General features: G+C 32.6%; 2 protein-coding genes across 4 annotated transcripts; one reads left to right on the top strand and one right to left on the bottom strand.

The window, feature by feature from the left end:
* Window positions 1-556: 556 nt before the first annotated feature.
* On the top strand, window positions 557-12,254 carry LOC145319958 (uncharacterized). Of its 3 annotated transcripts, none has more exons than XR_013880074.1 (21): window positions 557-657; window positions 914-1,030; window positions 1,334-1,448; window positions 1,535-1,626; window positions 1,752-1,923; window positions 2,826-2,980; window positions 3,104-3,306; window positions 3,473-3,611; window positions 3,876-4,002; window positions 4,151-4,279; window positions 5,100-5,151; window positions 5,569-5,659; window positions 5,909-6,105; window positions 6,484-6,722; window positions 7,436-7,545; window positions 7,652-8,141; window positions 8,918-9,182; window positions 9,461-9,574; window positions 10,048-10,135; window positions 10,511-11,843; window positions 12,145-12,254. XR_013880074.1 is itself a non-coding variant. In XM_080162367.1 (20 exons), the coding sequence occupies exons 1-20, from the start codon at window positions 617-619 to the stop codon at window positions 10,590-10,592; spliced, it is 3,018 nt and encodes a 1,005-aa protein (XP_080018493.1). In that variant the 5' UTR covers window positions 557-616; the 3' UTR covers window positions 10,593-12,254. The 3 variants fall into 3 exon arrangements, 1 of the variants encoding a protein (XP_080018493.1); XR_013880070.1 differs by having other exon boundaries at window positions 10,511-11,875; window positions 12,098-12,254; XM_080162367.1 differs by having other exon boundaries at window positions 10,511-12,254.
* A 1,089-nt stretch (window positions 12,255-13,343) lies between these two features.
* LOC145320120 (uncharacterized) lies at window positions 13,344-17,025 on the bottom strand. The gene is made up of 10 exons (XM_080162563.1): window positions 16,951-17,025; window positions 16,732-16,806; window positions 16,393-16,451; window positions 15,860-15,967; window positions 15,349-15,467; window positions 15,118-15,224; window positions 14,824-14,916; window positions 14,432-14,496; window positions 14,147-14,223; window positions 13,344-13,500 (listed from the first exon to the last, which is right to left on the bottom strand). Exons 1-10 carry the CDS (start codon window positions 17,004-17,006, stop codon window positions 13,396-13,398), a joined length of 864 nt encoding a protein of 287 aa, XP_080018689.1. The 5' UTR covers window positions 17,007-17,025; the 3' UTR covers window positions 13,344-13,395.
* Between the last annotated feature and the right edge of the window lie 115 nt (window positions 17,026-17,140).

The following is a 17,140-nucleotide window of genomic DNA, read 5'->3' as shown; positions in this document are numbered from 1 at the left end:
ATATTCTCTTTGCTTTCATATTTGATTTATTTTGTTTTGTTTGATTTCTAAATTCCTTCATCTATTTTTTTTCCATCTTATTATTTCCTGATTTCTCTTACATAATATAAATGTTTATTTGTGTCATTTTTTACCATCCTCACAACTCAATTTAATTACCTATATTGAAGTTTCTATTTTACCTTTTACATTTAATGTGTTTCATTTTTTTTTCTTTCTTTTCTTTTCTTATTCCTTTAAAAGGGGCTTCAGGAATCAAATACACTATCCCCATTTTGGTCAAGATAGTACTCCTGCAGCTTCTGGTGCATATCCTGTAATTTTCTATTTTTCCCCTCCAATTTATAATTAGTTAATAATAATTAAATTCTTAGTCTATATTATTTTACTTGTATGAGATTAAACTTCATAATGTAAACTCTAAATTGTCGATAGATAGCAGCAATTTAGAGTATTGTATGTGCTATCTCCTAAGCTAGGGGGTACCTGGCAGCACCAAATAAACATTATTATTATTATTATTACTTACAAAATTTTGATTAATAATCATATTTTCAGACATAAGATGTAATTGCTTTCAAGATCTCAAGAATAAAAAGAAAGATAAAATCAGAAAATGGCAGGGGTTCAAATCGGCAATAAGGAAGATAATAACTGGTATTTTTTTTATTCTATATAGGTAAACGTGATCGATACAATTCCATCGATCACAATGTTATACAAATATTTTCAACTTTTAAACCAATATTACAATAATGTTTTTTTTTCAGGATTTCTTTGTTTCCTAAAGAGCAATAACTATTTTTTTTATAATGTAAACTTCTGTGGAAAATAAGAATTATTGTTTTTTATTGTGTACATAAATATCGTGTAGGACTGAATTGTAGAGATTAACACGATTGTTTTTTTTTAGGACCTATGCAGGGTCTAGTACTGATGTTCAAAGTATTATGGTCTTTAGACCAACATGGGACGAATTCAAGGATTTTAACAAGTATCTTCAGAAAATTGAATCTTTAGGCGCACACAAGTAAGTCAAAGATTACAGGTTATAGCAGCGGATCTACTCCAAAGCTATTGTAGTTTCTAACGTCCACAATTGCTATAGTGTTCACTACAAAGTTTAACTACCCGTTTACGCTCATTAACATAAGCACAATTGCACTAGAATTTTGTCACTTTATTGGACAATATCATGAAAAAAAGGATTTTTAGCTTTACCCTAAGGGGTGATCGTTTGATTTTGTTGCTCTATGATCAATTTAATTCTGGAGACTATTGTCTTTGTTTCTATGATTAAAAAATGTGATTTTGATTTAAATGATTGTTACAGGGGTGGATTAGCAAAAATTATCCCACCAAAAGAATGGATACCAAGAAGATCTGGATACAATCTGAGGACAGAAAAAGATCTGGCCAACATGAAAATACCTGCCCCTATTTGCCAGGTGAGAAATTGGTTCTAAATGTGTTTTATGACAATTCAGATTATAAATATTATTATTACTTCATTTTATTCTTATTATTTTTTAAGGTTGTAACTGGAAACAGAGGAATTTATCAATCAATCAATGTTCAAAAGAAAAGTATGACAGTCAAAGACTATGTAGATTATGTCAATAAGAAGTAAGCACTTTTTTCTAAATCGAAACACTTTATGGCTTATTAATATTATCCGTAAGTATATCATTTCTGAAACACAGGTATCATTTTTACTCTTAATTATCAAGTTTTATAATGTGTATTTGTAGGAATGAGCCACCTAAACATACGAGCTTCGAGGAGTTGGAGCGAAAGTATTGGAAGAATATTACATTCAATGCTCCTTTGTACGGTGCGGATGTTTGTGGTTCAATCACGGACGAGTCATGTGATAGCTGGAATATCAACAGACTCGGCTCTATTCTAGATTATGTAAATCAGGTAATTCAATGATATATCTATCTAGGTTTTACTTCAATTAAGGGGGGGGGGGGGTTAATGCAACCATCTCGTAATCAGTGAGCAAATGGCACTTACAATTCGAATTTAGATCTGAAATTTTGCATGAGTAATCCTTGGTAGGTCTATTTTCCCTAAATCGAACAAAAAGTTGAAAAAGTAACGGCTAACGGCTCAGCCGTTTAGCCGTTTTTGGCTATTTTTAGGGCAAATCTGCTATAAATTATGTAGGAATCAACTTTTTGAAACATATTTTTGCTTTAAATCATGTGAAATGATACAAAAAAACATTTTTAGATTTCTAGTACCAGCAACTAGCGACTAGAACCGTTTGAAAACGTTTTGGAGCAGCATAGCAGTATTATGTGGAGATAGGTTTCGTGATGATTTCCCTTGAAAATAGTTTTAAAAATGGCTAAACTGCTGAGCCGCCAGCTGTTAGCCGTTACTTTTCCAACTTTTTGTTCAATTTAGGGAAAATAGACCTACCAAGGATTACTCATGCAAAATTCCAGATCAAAATTCGAATTCTAAGTGCCATTTGCTCACTGATAACGAGATGGTTGCATTACCCCCCCCCCCCCCTTAATCACCATTTTTCCTTGAGATGCATTAAAAAAAAGAACACTTTTTGATGTTATAATGATGTGTTGTATTTATTTAGGGGACAACTTGATGTGTTATTTTGAGATAGATTATGTAATTCTACTCAATTTATGGTTTTATACTTTTAAAATATCTTTCAATACACATTATACAAGAAAATTATTATTATACCTACAGTAAGGTTGTCATATGGGTTGTTATACGTTTTTGATAGAGGTTTATGCTATATTGAATATATGACAATATTTTAAAAATGATTTAGCTATATACTGTTTTAGGATTATGGTGTTGAGATATCTGGTGTGAACACAGCTTACCTGTATTTTGGAAGCTGGAAGACAACGTTCGCTTGGCACACGGAGGACATGGACTTGCACAGTATTAACTATCTTCACTTTGGAGATGCTAAATTCTGGTATTGCATTCCACCTAGGTAATCAATAATCATCATTTAAACTTATACAATTTGTTTTTCCTTGTCGACGGACAAATGTAAACTTCTGAAGAAATCTATAACTTTCATAGTGCTAATTTTTTTATAATGTTTAACTTTAAGGTTTATGAAACGTTTTGAGAGGTTAGCAGAGGGTTTATTCCCTGCATTAAAGAAAGAATGCTCTTCATTTCTACGTCACAAAATGTGCCTGATCTCCCCGAGCCTGTTGAGACAGCACAGTATTCCTTACAACAAGATTGTTCAACACAAAGGAGAAATCATGATTACCTTTCCCTGTGGTTACCATTCAGGGTTTAATACAGGTTAGACATTCTTTTAAACAAAAAATAGCTTTATTGTATAGAAAAAAAATGTCATATAGGTATTAATTTATGATTTTCATGTAAGTATTTAATCTATTTTTAACCGCAATAAACAGTTATGAATTTATCTTTAATACCTAATTATTAATCATAAAAAAAATATTAGGGTTCAACTGTGCCGAAAGTACAAATTTTGCCACTCCCCGTTGGGTTGAGTACGGGAAGAGAGCGACAAGGTGCTATTGTAAACCTGATACAGTCAACATATCTATGGATTGCTTTGTCAAGAGATTTCAGCCTGAAAAGTAAGTATATAAATATTTTTTCGCAAATTTTATCATACCTATTACCTATTGTCTAATATGGCTGGAAAGCAAAGAAAGTTTCTGTTGTCAATGATAAAAGGAATTAATGATATTTGCGAAAAAGCAATTAAAATAAATCACTGTGCTTCTTATCAATGACTGACCATGCAATTGTCACAATCAACATCTGAAATGTTTTTTTTAAATTAAAATTGACTGGTACATAATTCTAAACTAAGTAGATATTTTTATATTTTGTTATAGGTACAAAGATTGGTTGGAAGGAAAAGATCTTGGATACCATCCTGAAGATGATCCCAAAACAACGACCATGAGTATAGCCACCCCTCCAAGTGCTGAAGAGTTTCTGATTAATAAGACTAATGAACAGGTATCTAGATTAGGAGCAGCTGCGATACTCTATAATTGCTGCCTAAATTCTAATATTTTCTAAAACTTTTTAAAAAGCTTTATTTGAGATATATTGTTCAACATTAAATCGACTTGACTTTCTGTTAAATATTACCTAATTATTTTAGATACCAGATTGTATTCTGCAACCGGTGAATTCTCGCAAGAAACCATTGAGACATCCAATCCACAGAAGTATGGGTACCAAGCAAACTCCTGCCAGCAGTCAAGACTGCAAAAATGGTTCCGGGGGAAAGGTATAAAAAGTTTTCTTTCATATGAAAGCCGTTTTTATGCCATTCATTATTCAATTTTTACAATGCTTTCTCGTCAGTTGTAAAAATTTTGCCATTTTTCATCTGATCATTTTTTTTTGCTTTGACCATAAACTTTAAAGGGGGGAGGCGGATGTGCCACTTTTTGAAACCAAAACTAAAAGTCAAAGGAACTCAACTAAAAAAAGAGTTACAGGTCTGAGATTTTGCATGGCAGTTGCTGTATAGGGTTACAATATGGAACAGTGAAGAAACGGCGGCGCTCGTCGAAAACCGCCGAGAAATTGCAAAAAAAAATCGGCGGGAAACGGCGGTTTTCGGCGGTTGCGCCGCCGTTTCTTCACAGTTCCATATTGTACCTCTATAAAGCAACTGCCATGCAAAATCTCAGACCTGTAACTCTTGTTTTAGTTGAGTTCCTTTGTTGACTTTTAGTTTTGGTTTCAAAAAGTGGCACATCCGCCTCCCCCCTTTCATATGACACAAGAGAACTTGATTTTTTATTTCAAACCCAACTGCTTTTTAAAATAGGGTTCTAAAGGAATAAGACAATGGCCGATAAAATGTACATCCCAAATGATGATTCACAAATTTACCCCTTCTCTAGATGAAAATTAGTGTTTGAAACGTTTGAACACTCAACTTAATAAACGGATCAATCAATATTCACCAGAGACCCCAAAGTCGTTACACCAACGAATAAGAAAACGTTACTATAAAACTTTGGGGACCAGTGAATAAACAGCCCATTGACCCCTCCCTCTCTGTCTTTAAATACTTCTTACCTTATTTTTTATTTTAGAATGGATCTAAATCAACATGCACAGATGATTCGGATGACGACAGCGACCAAGGTAAATTGTTTAGAAGCATTCCACAAAGTTAAACTATGCATAACTTGGGTTTCATTCAAGTAGTAAAATATTGCAGTTACTTTTTAAGTTTTTATATTCTTAAATGTTAGGTAAGTATTTTCAAACTAACACTTTTAATAAAAAGTTGTTTGTGAAATAGATTTTCTCCCTTTAAATTATCTTTACCTACCCGCTGAATTTTTTTTTTTTCAAACAAAGAAAGCTAAAAGTACATAAAACAGAAATAGTTTTTAAATAACAACAGAAGTACGTTCGTAAGTAGCACAGCATATCCTAATGATAATGGAACTGCGCTATTGAAATATATCTTAAATTATAGCGTTGTCTCATTCTGGGACCTACAATAAGCTTTCCTAAAATGGAGAACTATATTTCATAATATAATTATTGATTTAGATGGAGAGACTGAGGAGCCTATACATGATTATGATTATGAAGCTCTGGAACATATTTGGATGCAAACACCAGAATCAGCAAATTCACCTGGGTAAGAATCATACATGCACTACTTTTCAGCTCCTCATTGGCGCATTTTCTGGGAGTGGCTGCTTGTGAGGAGGGTGGCCCCTCCTTATTATAGGGCGACCCTTCATAAGGAGGACAAAAGTTAGGTTTCACTTGGGTTGTAAAAACCCAACCAATGCATCTATGGAATATTATATAAATTGGACACATTTACCAGATATTTTGTTCCTAAAAAAATTCGCAAAAATATAATAATAAAAATATTTTTCAGTAAGAAGCGCCAGTCAAGTGTTGACAATGAAGGGAGTGCTACAGCTTCCACGAAAGTGAAACAAGAAGGAAAGAAGAATAATAATACTGCTAGCGGACCCGACTCAACTGCTAAGAAACCCAAAGACTGTAAACGAAACTTGCAAAACTCAAGTGATCTCCAAATCAAAAGCTCAGGCAAATCATCAGCATCCAAAGGTATACTTATATTAACATATCACTATTTTGCCACGGCTATAAGAACTTTTAAAATATTATTAAATATAACTTACCCTCATTTGAGTTTTTTGAACTAAGGCATGCCTTTACCTTGAATATCTCTTCATATCATTAACTAACTTTCATAAACAAATCCGAAATATTCTTGTATACATAAAGAATAAAGAATTTTGTTTGTTTGTTTTTCCGTTAAGATCTCGCTAACCAATGAACCGACTAAGTTCTACAAATAAGGAAATCTTCATATTGGTCATGGGATGGTTTTAGGCTGTTTTTTTTTTTATTTAAGTATGTTACCTAAGTGCCCATGTAAATTTATATTTTATATAAATTCAACTGATTATAATTTTAATTTAGGCAAATCGGTACCTGCATCAAAGAAGAATAGTGAACCAGAATCTAAACATAAAATTACAGAAAGTGCGTCTGCCAAACCTGTTAAAACAGGTTCCAGTAGTGCAACTAGCATTATCACTTCATCTGTTACAATATCCAAGGCAAATAATAGCTCCGCACCTGGAAAGAATAGTAATAATTTAGTGAAGACACACAGTTTGGCCACTCTCACGCCAATAGAGCCTGCTACATTAACCAAGGTAATAATCAAGGGGGGGGGGGGGGGGCGGGGGCATTGGACTAAGAAATTATAGCGGTATACAATATAAACTTAAATAAAAACTTATTCTTTAGCTCAAAATCTTGTGGGGCTTTTATTAAATCTTAATTGGAAAGAACAAATAAGCAGCGTGTCTAAACATTTCCAGAAATAATTTTATTGTACAGAAAGGGTAATTTTTAAAAATCATAATCGGATGTGTACATTAATTTAGCGCACCTTTCTTATCCCTTAAAATAACTGGTAACAAAAATTTCCTATTATATAAAGTAATAAGCTTTTTTGTCTGAAGCGAAGGATTTCGCTAACCGCTGAACCAATATGGTTCACTTTTACAATAAAGCTTTTTATAGGTTCAGGGAGGGTTTTTAACTATTTTGGGGGAGGGTATATCCCACATAGCTGCTAGTTTATAATAAACTAACATAATGTGTTTCTTTTTCTTGACATATTACTTTGAAAGTTTATTTTTTATTTGGAAAAGTAGTTCTGTTTGGGTAGCTTTAATTTATTGTAGAAAAAGAGGGGAGATTAGTTAATCTGCAATAGATATTTTTGTCTTTTCTTTCCATGAAAGAAATGCAAATATTTTTATATTTTCTATCAAAGCTGTTACGAGAAGAACTTAAAATTACTGAACCAAATTATAATTAAGATACATAAGAACCATATTACAACACTTTCTGACTTCAGGTACCTGCCAACGGTAGCACTGATGATAAACAGTCAAGAAGAAAGAGAAAGTCATCTGAAATGTTCACCAATGATTCCAGTAAAGTCAGATTTAGCGCACATCAATCAAGGTAAACATGATTTCCACATTTTTATTAAAATTCTTACTTTTATTTATTACAGATTAAACATAAAACAAGGTTCCAAATAAACCTGTAATTATTTAAATTATTTTAGTTTAAGTTTGGATGAAAGCAAAACCTTTTCTGCATCTCAGCTGCGAGTCAGCCAGGCGGAGCCTGAACCAGCCACTGCCGCCGACTGGCAGCCGCCCCTATCCGTACCGCCCGCGGCACAATCAATTCTGCACTGGGCGCGAGCTTTGTCTGCGGCTGGAAGTACTCTAACACCCGCATCACAACCAATATACAATAACTTTGGTGGCCCGCCAGCCCACGCCGATGGTTTGGCGGTTTTGGCAGCGGCTGCTGCTGCCGCCGCCGCTTCTTCGTCAACGCAATCAACCTCAACGCCTTCAATTACTATGCCCATGGTTAGGATGGATTACTCTAAGCATGACAAAGGTGCCGTGCTTGAGAAAACTAGCTTAACATCCACTGGAAAGAAGCCCAGTCTCTTTCATACCATAGAAAGGTTGAAGGATAAGCTTGGTTGTGCCGCAAACGGTGATTCTACACCAGTATTACCTCCCTCAACTTCTTTCAATGTAAGTTTTATAAAATATTTATTTATCTTCAATTTTTGTCACATCCTCAAAATTTCTAAGGCGAAAATATTTTCTGTCTGTAATTGTCTAGATTAATATACTTTTGTATTCTTCTTTTTTCTTTGTTAAATAGCTAAATTGCATATGTTGATGGAGGCACATACTTTTAATCTATAATACAAAGTAGCTTGATGTCTGTCCGTCCGTCTGTCTGTCCGTCCGTCTGAAGCTTAAGATCTCGGTAACCACTGAACCGATTGGATTCTACTCTTCAGGGTATATACCTATTGGTCCTGCGGTGGTTTTAAGCTATTTTCTTGGGGGGGTGGGACACCCCCAACCCCCTAAAAAACAAAAAAAATCCCCCCCCCATTTTTTTTTCTTCAAATTTTACGAATTTTATGAATTTTACGAATTTTACGAATTTTACGAATTTTACGAATTTAATCGCAAAATGTTTTCCTGCTGGGTAGGTGCGAAAATTTGTGATCCGTTCTGCTGGGTAAGTAATAGAAGATGTAATTATACATCTTGGGGCAAAGCCTCTAGGGGCGAAGCCACTAGTAGAATATAAAGAAAGAGGATCCATGATTTTAAGTAAAACAGATTCTGACAAATAATTCTAAGTGAAATTTTTTTCCCTTTTTACCCTCTTTAATTTTAGTTATAGGACAAAACAAGTTTTACAATTTCAAAGTGAATTATTTTGCTCGATCACGTCCCCTGATTAAAATGTGCCTTGTTAAAGATCTAGCTAATATTTAATTAATTTTCAGAACTGCCATCAGCCCCCAGTATCCTCAAGGAGTACAGATCTCAATATGCTATCAACTTCTGAATCAAGTAGTATAATGATCCCGCCACCCAGTATTGCCTCCCTTGTGAGTGCAGCGGCTAGTAGCATGAATGGCAGCGGTCAGGCGGAACATGTTCTTAATTTGCTGATGACCCTGGGACTGCCGCCCACCCAGCCGTTGGCACTGTTTGAGCGGATGCTTTGCACTGTACGCCCTGGTGCAACACTAACTCAACATGATACAGGTTATTTTTTATAGTTTTTTTAGGGTGTCTAAAACATTAGCTTTTTAAGCAGAGTTTGATATATATGTATATTCTTGGTTTTTCTATTAGGTTTTCACGGTTGAATTAGAGGATAGAGTCCTTATTGTTGGGTAAAGAAGAAGTTTTAATCCTATGTATTTTAATTAAAGTTTTCTTAGAAAATTTCTAAGAAAGCCATATTTTATACAGCGGAATGGTAGGGGCCGTTTTGATAATGGTGAAAGGTTAATTGTATGCGTTATAATAAAATGTTTCAGAGAGCCTGGTCCTTTTACTGGTGAAGCATGTAGCTCAGTTTGTTCAGCTACAGTCTCAACTATCACCCACACATCAACAGATACTTAGGCTGGCTGCAAAAACTAAACATGCAGGTTAATTTGCTACTAGAGGCTTTGTCATGGTCCCTCGCGTAATTTGTTATATCTTAAATTTTTCCAAATGGTTGTTATTATAAGACTTATGTCCAAGTCTTTTTATAAGGATTAAAGGCGTTATTTTTAAAGAAAGCTTTACTTGTTTAGATTTAGTTTGAATTTTTTATAAAAAGTGATTGTTAATAACATAGTAGTGCAAAAATCAATCACAATGTTGAAGAAAATATTATTTGAGAACCATCTAATCTCAGTTATAAGGTTTAACCAACCAGCGAAATATATCTAAAATAATATTTGGGAGGCAGATAAAAAGTTCGTCAATTTTACTAAGTGTTGTCCCCCAACGACAGCTGAAAATCATGTGTAGGTTTCGAGATTTTTTTCCGAATTAATTTCGTTGTTGGTATAAGCTGATTTTATTTATGATAATGTATGTATTATTCAAAATATTATTTTTAATGTTTATATAGAAACTCCAGAATACTGGAACCGGCTGTTATCTCACTTGCGACTTCTCTCCTCACAACAACTGTTATACCTCACACATCAATTTAGTAGGTAATATTTCCAAATTTAAATCAGGGATCTTAAGGAAAAAGACAATGGGCAATACATTTATATTCATCCTCAAAGATGATAAACAAAGTAATCCATTCGTGTAGTTTAAAATTATTAGTTTAAAAGTTTGGAACCAACCAGTCAAATTTCAATAAAAGTACCTAAAATCTTATGTTAATAACTCTTCTATGATTTTATTTAATTTTTATAGGTATTTTTTTATGTGATCTTGTGGGAAAAACATTTTGATGAGGCAGCGATGCAGCTACCTAAATTTTTTAAAGAATCCACCTCTGTATAAAGATATTTCTTAACCCTTGATTTGATATTAGATTCTTATTAAAACTTTTAATACATTGACTGATAATATTTTAGATTGGCTCCTGTACCTACAGCACTGAACAACCCCGAGAACAATAATTCAATTCTTCAACAGTTGAAGCGTCTCTCTGACTGACAGTTACAGTACTTGTTAGAATAGTATACGGAGATCTTGTAGCTTAGGGGTTGGTAAAGAAAATAATATTATAGGGTAGATTTCGTCACCTAGGGTTATATTCAATTAAAAGCAAGCATATAAACATCTTTTTTAAAAGAACTTACCAGAAAGAGGGCTCGACAGCCGCGCGTCAGCCATGTGTTTGCCTTAGTAAAATTAACATATAATTTTAAAATTCAGCCCGATCTCTAAATCTGTTAAGTACTAAACAGAGATTCCATCTATTCGGAATGTTTTTACATTCAATTAGGTTTGAATTTAAGACTTTTGCGCGGCTGCCGATCTCTGCTACAAAGATATGTAAGGTCTTTTCTTTGTCTATTGTAGATTATTTTGTTACTCCTTTAGTTTAACTATTTAAAATACCAACTTATTTGTAAATCCCTTTCTCGTTAACATTTAAATTAAAATAGGAAATTTTGGTTATTATTATCAAGAGTAATATTATTTTATTTATTTGGAACTTTGATGTAAAAATAAAAATTTTGCTCGTTTACAAAGTGCAAACTTATCTGGAATTTTTTTAAGTTAGAAATGCAAAAAACGTAAAATTTGAAGAAAGTATCATATGTATAGCTCGCATTCCAGTTGAATTATTGTTGAATTATTTATAAATGTTTATTAATATCATGAGAATTGTAGAAATATGTATTATGAATTGGAACCACAGAACTGTTTCATTTTCATGTAATTTATTTATTATTTTCATACAATCATTAAATGTATAAACTAATCTTAGTTTGAATCTGGCGTTTTTAATTGTAAATTTGTTATATAAAGTGTTTTTTAATTCTACTCCTAAATTATTGAATATTACTATTAATATGTACTAGTCTGCCAGTGGCCTACTAAACACTAAACAGTATATTTACACATTTTTACTTTATCTAGAAGATGAAAATTTTAATTGATTGGATCAGAATTGCCCATTGTCGTGTTTTTAGGTATAAAAATTATGAAATTTATGAAATCATTTTGATGTTAATTAAGTTTAGATGGTCGTTTCGACACAGTGAAAATTCATTGTCGTTTTTCTTTTTTTTTTGTATTAAATATAGTTGCAAGAACCTTTGCTGTTGAAAAAAAGTTAGGTGTTCAATTTTGATTAAATTTTTTTTATTTTTAAAATTTTGAGGAGATAAAAAGCTGAATTGATTGTAACGCAAGTTCGGGACTGTGCAAAGTTATACATCATTATATTACTTTAAGGTAAATTAAATTAGTTAGAAAAAAGTTCAGAGGTGGATTCTTTAAAAATAATATGGTCGCTGCATCGCTACTGTAACAAAATTATTTTTGTCAAAAATGCTTCAAAATCTCATAAAAAATCCACAAAAATTAAATAATATCAACGAAGGGTTATTAACATAAGATTTTAATTCATTTTTGTAGATTTTTACATGATTTTGGAGGATTTTTCACAAAAACTATCTTGGCGATGCAGCGACCCTAATTCTTCTTAGAAATCCATCTCAGTTTTAAACAATTCTAATAATTCCTTATACCTTAGGTAGAATTTATTGAAAGTGAATTATAAATATTATTGAAATCTTCTACAATTGCAATGCATCTTCATTATCACTAACTAAATTTCTTTTAAATATATATGTATTATTTTAATGCTGAGTTTTATTTATCTTAGTAGTAGAGACATTAGAGTAAAACACTAGAGGGGAAGGGATTAAATATTTGTATTTCCCTATCCCAATTACCGTGTGCCGACTTTCAATCGGGTCTTTGAAAATCAACTAATAATTTCGGGAATTTTAACACAGCTTAGTAGCAGAAAACAATTTGCTAGCAGACGAAAAAGTTCATTGGAAAAGTGGGGATTTAGTTATCATATACTATAAATCTGTTGTATAGACTGCACTGGTAATCTTTTTCTCATTTTAGATATTTATTTACAACATTTAAGTAGTGAAGCAACAATAAACTAACAATATTTTTGATACAAATAATTTTAATAACGAGGTATACAGAAATATAAAAGAAAATTTTTGGTAAAGGGGTAGTTGCATTAAATGCATTTAAACTTAGATATAAAGAACTATATATTTTGAATATAATTGAAAGAATTTCAATTTTATTACCAAGTACCTAGTTTTTAAAACATCAAGACTTGTAAATCGTATTCTTGTGATATACATATGCCATTGCTCATATCCTTATACTAAAGTAACAGGATGTCTGTGTGTCTGTCTGTGTGTCTGTACCGAAGGATCTCGCTAACCGCTGGACCGATCGGGTTCTCCTTAACAGGGTAGCTTCTCATAAGTCCCGGGAAGGTTTATAACTATTTTCTTGGGGGGTGGGACACCCCCAACCCCCCAAAAATGAAAAATCCCCCCCAAAAAAAAAAAAAAAAATTTTTTTTTTCGTTTTTTAACTAAAATTAAAGATGATGGGGGGGCACCCCCCCCCCCCAAAAAAAAAAAAAAAAAAAATTCCAATTCTACTCCCCCCTCCTCAAGTACCCCTAGAGGCCTCTAGGGGCGGAGCCGCTAGTATAAATATATATACAGTTAGCTGACTTTTTTTTCACAAAAATATGAACAATAATTTAGTCTTAATTGTTTCTTATTTATTCTAACGTAATATTATATCATGTTTGATCGTATACTTGTAACTTATGCTTGAAATCCTTTCTTTGAAATGCACTTCTTGCAACTATCCCTTTTTATTTTAGATAGATGATTATATGCTAGGTTTACAAACTTTATGTATATTTGTCTATATTAACAGTGGAATCTTACAATATTTATAATTTTGTACATTTATAGAAAATAAGATCACAATCCAGATATTGATCAAAATCTTCTCGAGTTACATTCTCCAAAAAGTTTACAAAGGACTGGCTTTGATCCTTAAAAATAAAACTTTTATATTATAAGTCGAATTTATTACCTAATATGGGGCGGGATTCTCCATTGATTTTAAGTGATCATCTAGAGAACCCAAGGGCATCATCCGCCTGTAATGGGATGCAATACTCTAACGCCCAATGGTCGGTTTTAGGTTAAGTGACAATAATTCGAATTTCATATTTTACTCTATTAATTACCCATGTCTTCTGTCTTTTTTTTGCAAGTCATTAATGTTATCATTGATAAAGAAAACTAAAGCATCTATCAATTGATATTAATTTTCACGTAACGTATGATAAAAAAGTAAGTATATTCTCATTTTGCTATTACCATTTAGGATCTGATCTAACTTTTCATCCCCCTCCTTCCTTTTCTCGAAATAAATTGAAAAGCCAATAAATTGAAATGATTCGTTTGCTTGTTTATTACTTCAGGTCTAGTTAGGTTATATTGGATATACTTTGTAGTCCCGCAGGGGTGAGACATAGGAAAAAATTTGTTTCTGAAAGAAGGGACGGATATCAGTGCTTGACCGGCACTTTGCGGGAAAGCAACCCATTTCTATCTATACCATAATAAATTTGTTTTTTCGTTGCATATTAATTTTATTCCTATTGGACCTATTCGTCCTTGTTGTTTACTTACATCAAGTTGAATCCACATGAGAGCAAATGTCATAATTTTGATGAAGGATGAATTCTTGAAGCTAAGATTCTTTTCTCCTGAAAATACACACTTTTAGATTCGACTGAAAGAAAATAAACACTAATGAAATTAACTATTGTTTTAATAAATAATTTCAAGCTGCTTACATTTGTAAAGACAAACAATGAATCTTTTTGTTAACGTTTATAAATCACTTACAAGCTTAAGGTAAAGAATAACTACATCTAAATTTATCAAATAAATAAAACATTAAATTTTAAATACCTTGGCTAAGGTAACAAAGTTCTCTTCCTAGGCAGTCGAGATCTTCTGTTGGTTCCATAAGTCCACTTTCAAAATGAAAAAATATTTTAATTATACCTACTGAAAAGTCATTTTTGTTGGCACTTTCAAGGGCCAATAAAACTGGAGTTTTTCTAATAATTTAATTTACTATCCGCGGGAAACATGAAAATGTCTAACCGGTGAAACTCAAGTCCTGTCTTTGTCCCCCCCCCCCCCTGTTTTAAGTAATTCAATATTATGACCCTATAGAAACAAAAGGCAATTGTGTTGTAAATTAATGGCTAAGGGGAATAGCAAGTGTACATAACCGGCAGACATATACTCACAAACACAAGGATTGTAAAGAAGTTATGCTACTAGAAAAAATTAACCTGAAAATTTTTGTGTAAGATAGCTTATTTTGTTCTAGAGCTGCTGTTTCATTATTCCTTCTCATCTCTAGCTTCTGCTCTCTTTCTACAAATCTAAATAATACATTATTTATAGTTTTAATTTCAAGCTTGGGGGAAAAATGAACGGTAATTTATATCTTTTCCCTAAAACACTGCGTTGGTAATTTTAGGAAGTAAATTATGAAGTAATTTTGATCAACCTATTAACATTGGTTAAAATCTTAAATATGTCTTCAAGATAGATTCTCAATCGAATATCTTTGTCCTTGTTACCTTTTTAGTCGCTTCTGGACATCAATCTTCCTTCCACCAGCCAGCACTGGGATAGGTGGTGGCAACATAATACTAATTGTGTTGGCATTGTTGGTGTTTGAACTGATCTATAAAATGGATATATAATATACCTGGAATGTGGATATTATGACAGGGAATTTGTTTTGTCAATTTCGGTTACTATTGACTTAATCCATAAATCTATTTCTACAGAGTTTAGATGATATTTACCTGGGTGTTTTGTGTTGAAATCTTGTTAACTTGAATATTGTTGTTGTTATTGTTTCTGTTGTTTTGATTATTATTTATATTTGCAACAATGTTTGCTACAACATTAAACACTGACATTACTAAACAAATAATTTATTAGTATCTCATAAATGGCTCTGTAGATTAAGCTTGAGGGTGATTGTGTCCATTACTGAAACCAAAGTAGGAACTTTGTACTCTTTTATCCTACTATAGAAGGTAGTAGGTTTTTATTGTCTGAAGTTTAAGATCTCAATCACTACTGAACCAATTTGGTTACATTTAATTAGGTCCTTTTAACGGTTTAAGCTATTTTTCTAGTCCTTCTCTATCCCTTCAAATTCAGAGTTAGGCACTAGAAGCATTTTTTGGTGATTCATTTATAAATTGTCAAATTTCTTGGTACTTTTTTCTCCAAAATATGACTTTAAAGTGCGAGAAGAAAGAACTTAAATGTTGGGAATAAACACGATCCATCAGTCCCAAGTTTTACCTGTCCAAAGAAACACCATCTGGCTGATGCCTGTAACCGAAGATTCTGCCAGAGTTGGACATCCGGAGGATGCTGGAGCTCCCAGAGGCATGTACAGCACTGCAGGTCCTGTAAGGCAAGTATTAGACTTTAAATGATAAATTAATCTTATCCCCAATTTTAATGTTTGGAATTGACTAACTTTGTTAACTTTAAAAAAGTCCTCTTTCGTCCAATATTATGATCCTAAAATAAAATCAACAAGTTTTTTTCTTCTCTGTACCGAAGGATCTTCTTAACTACTTGATTTATGGATTTCATTGCAGAACCGATATGGTTGTCCTTTATAAAAGCTTTTATACGTCCATGGAAGGTTTTTAACTATTTGGGGGTAGGTTTCTACCACCCTACCAAGAGAAATCACTCTATGAATCTATGAAAATGAATCTAGAGGCTTCTTGGAGCGTAGCCGCTAGTCAACAGTTATTTTAGGGTGAATAACTTGTCACATAATAAACCAGATTTAATCGTACTTATTGGGTTGGAACTTTTACCTGATTTATCATCGGGTACACCATGATCTGCTGAGCCTACTAACTCCTCAGTGGAACGTCTACATTTAGTACTATTGTTAATTATTATGATAATTGTATCTAGGGGCATTCAAGGTGGTCGGTTGTGGGAGGGGAAGTCGACTTCACACCATTTTCAATTCTACACCTCCCCCCCCCCCTATATATATATATATATAGAGAGAGAGAGAGAGGAGAAAATTAATTCAAAACTAGAATTGAATGGAATGAAAGTCACCAAAGGTTTTTTTTTAAAACGCTTGAAGCATAGCCATTAGGAATATCTGGATTATGAATGGTACAATGAATTTTAAGAATTACCTAAATCTTAAGTTACAAGTCTCGAACCCATTGGAGCATAAGGAACTACCATCTTCCATCCAATCATTAGAAATTCTATAAAATGTCTTTTATTAAAATATTGTAATAAGATTGTTACATCCTCAAAACATATATCTAACATTTGTTATCTTAACAAGATGTAGCTTCAATATTTCTAATGTATATTGAATAGATTATTAATATTTAAAAAAGACCAACCTTCCTCCAAAATCCTGTGCATAATGCGCTAACAATGTATTTGTGAATTCTTCCATTTGAACTGAAATAAATTCAAGATATAAATAAAAAATTAAATAAATTAAAAGCACAAAGACAAGTAACAAATATGAATAATCAAATATTTTTAATGCTTGCATTGTATATTATACGGTTCAATACATTTTTCCTC

Source organism: Acartia tonsa, chromosome 1 (assembly GCF_053477335.1).
Source record: "Acartia tonsa isolate MP-2025a chromosome 1, ASM5347733v1, whole genome shotgun sequence".
In the NCBI taxonomy this organism is placed as follows: domain Eukaryota; kingdom Metazoa; phylum Arthropoda; class Copepoda; order Calanoida; family Acartiidae; genus Acartia; species Acartia tonsa.
The sequence above is the reverse complement of the archived record's forward strand: the minus strand, read 5'-3'. Positions and strand labels throughout refer to the sequence as shown.

What these genes read in the sequence shown, in the direction of transcription:
- LOC145319958 (XM_080162367.1), top strand. Translation starts at nt 617, where the DNA reads ATGGCAGGGGTTCAAATCGGCAATAAGGAAGATAATAACTG. An exon ending in GAATCTTTAGGCGCACACAA is followed by an intron (nt 1,031 to 1,333) that starts GTAAGTCAAAGA and finishes TGATTGTTACAG; the next exon opens with GGGTGGATTAGCAAAAATTA. An exon ending in GTAGATTATGTCAATAAGAA is followed by an intron (nt 1,627 to 1,751) that starts GTAAGCACTTTT and finishes GTGTATTTGTAG; the next exon opens with GAATGAGCCACCTAAACATA.
- LOC145320120 (XM_080162563.1), bottom strand. Translation starts at nt 17,006, where the DNA reads ATGGAAGAATTCACAAATACATTGTTAGCGCATTATGCACAGGATTTT. An exon ending in ACTTGTAACTTAAGATTTAG is followed by an intron (nt 16,452 to 16,731) that starts GTAATTCTTAAA and finishes TACTAAATGTAG; the next exon opens with ACGTTCCACTGAGGAGTTAG. An exon ending in TTTCAACACAAAACACCCAG is followed by an intron (nt 15,225 to 15,348) that starts GTAAATATCATC and finishes TCCATTTTATAG; the next exon opens with ATCAGTTCAAACACCAACAA.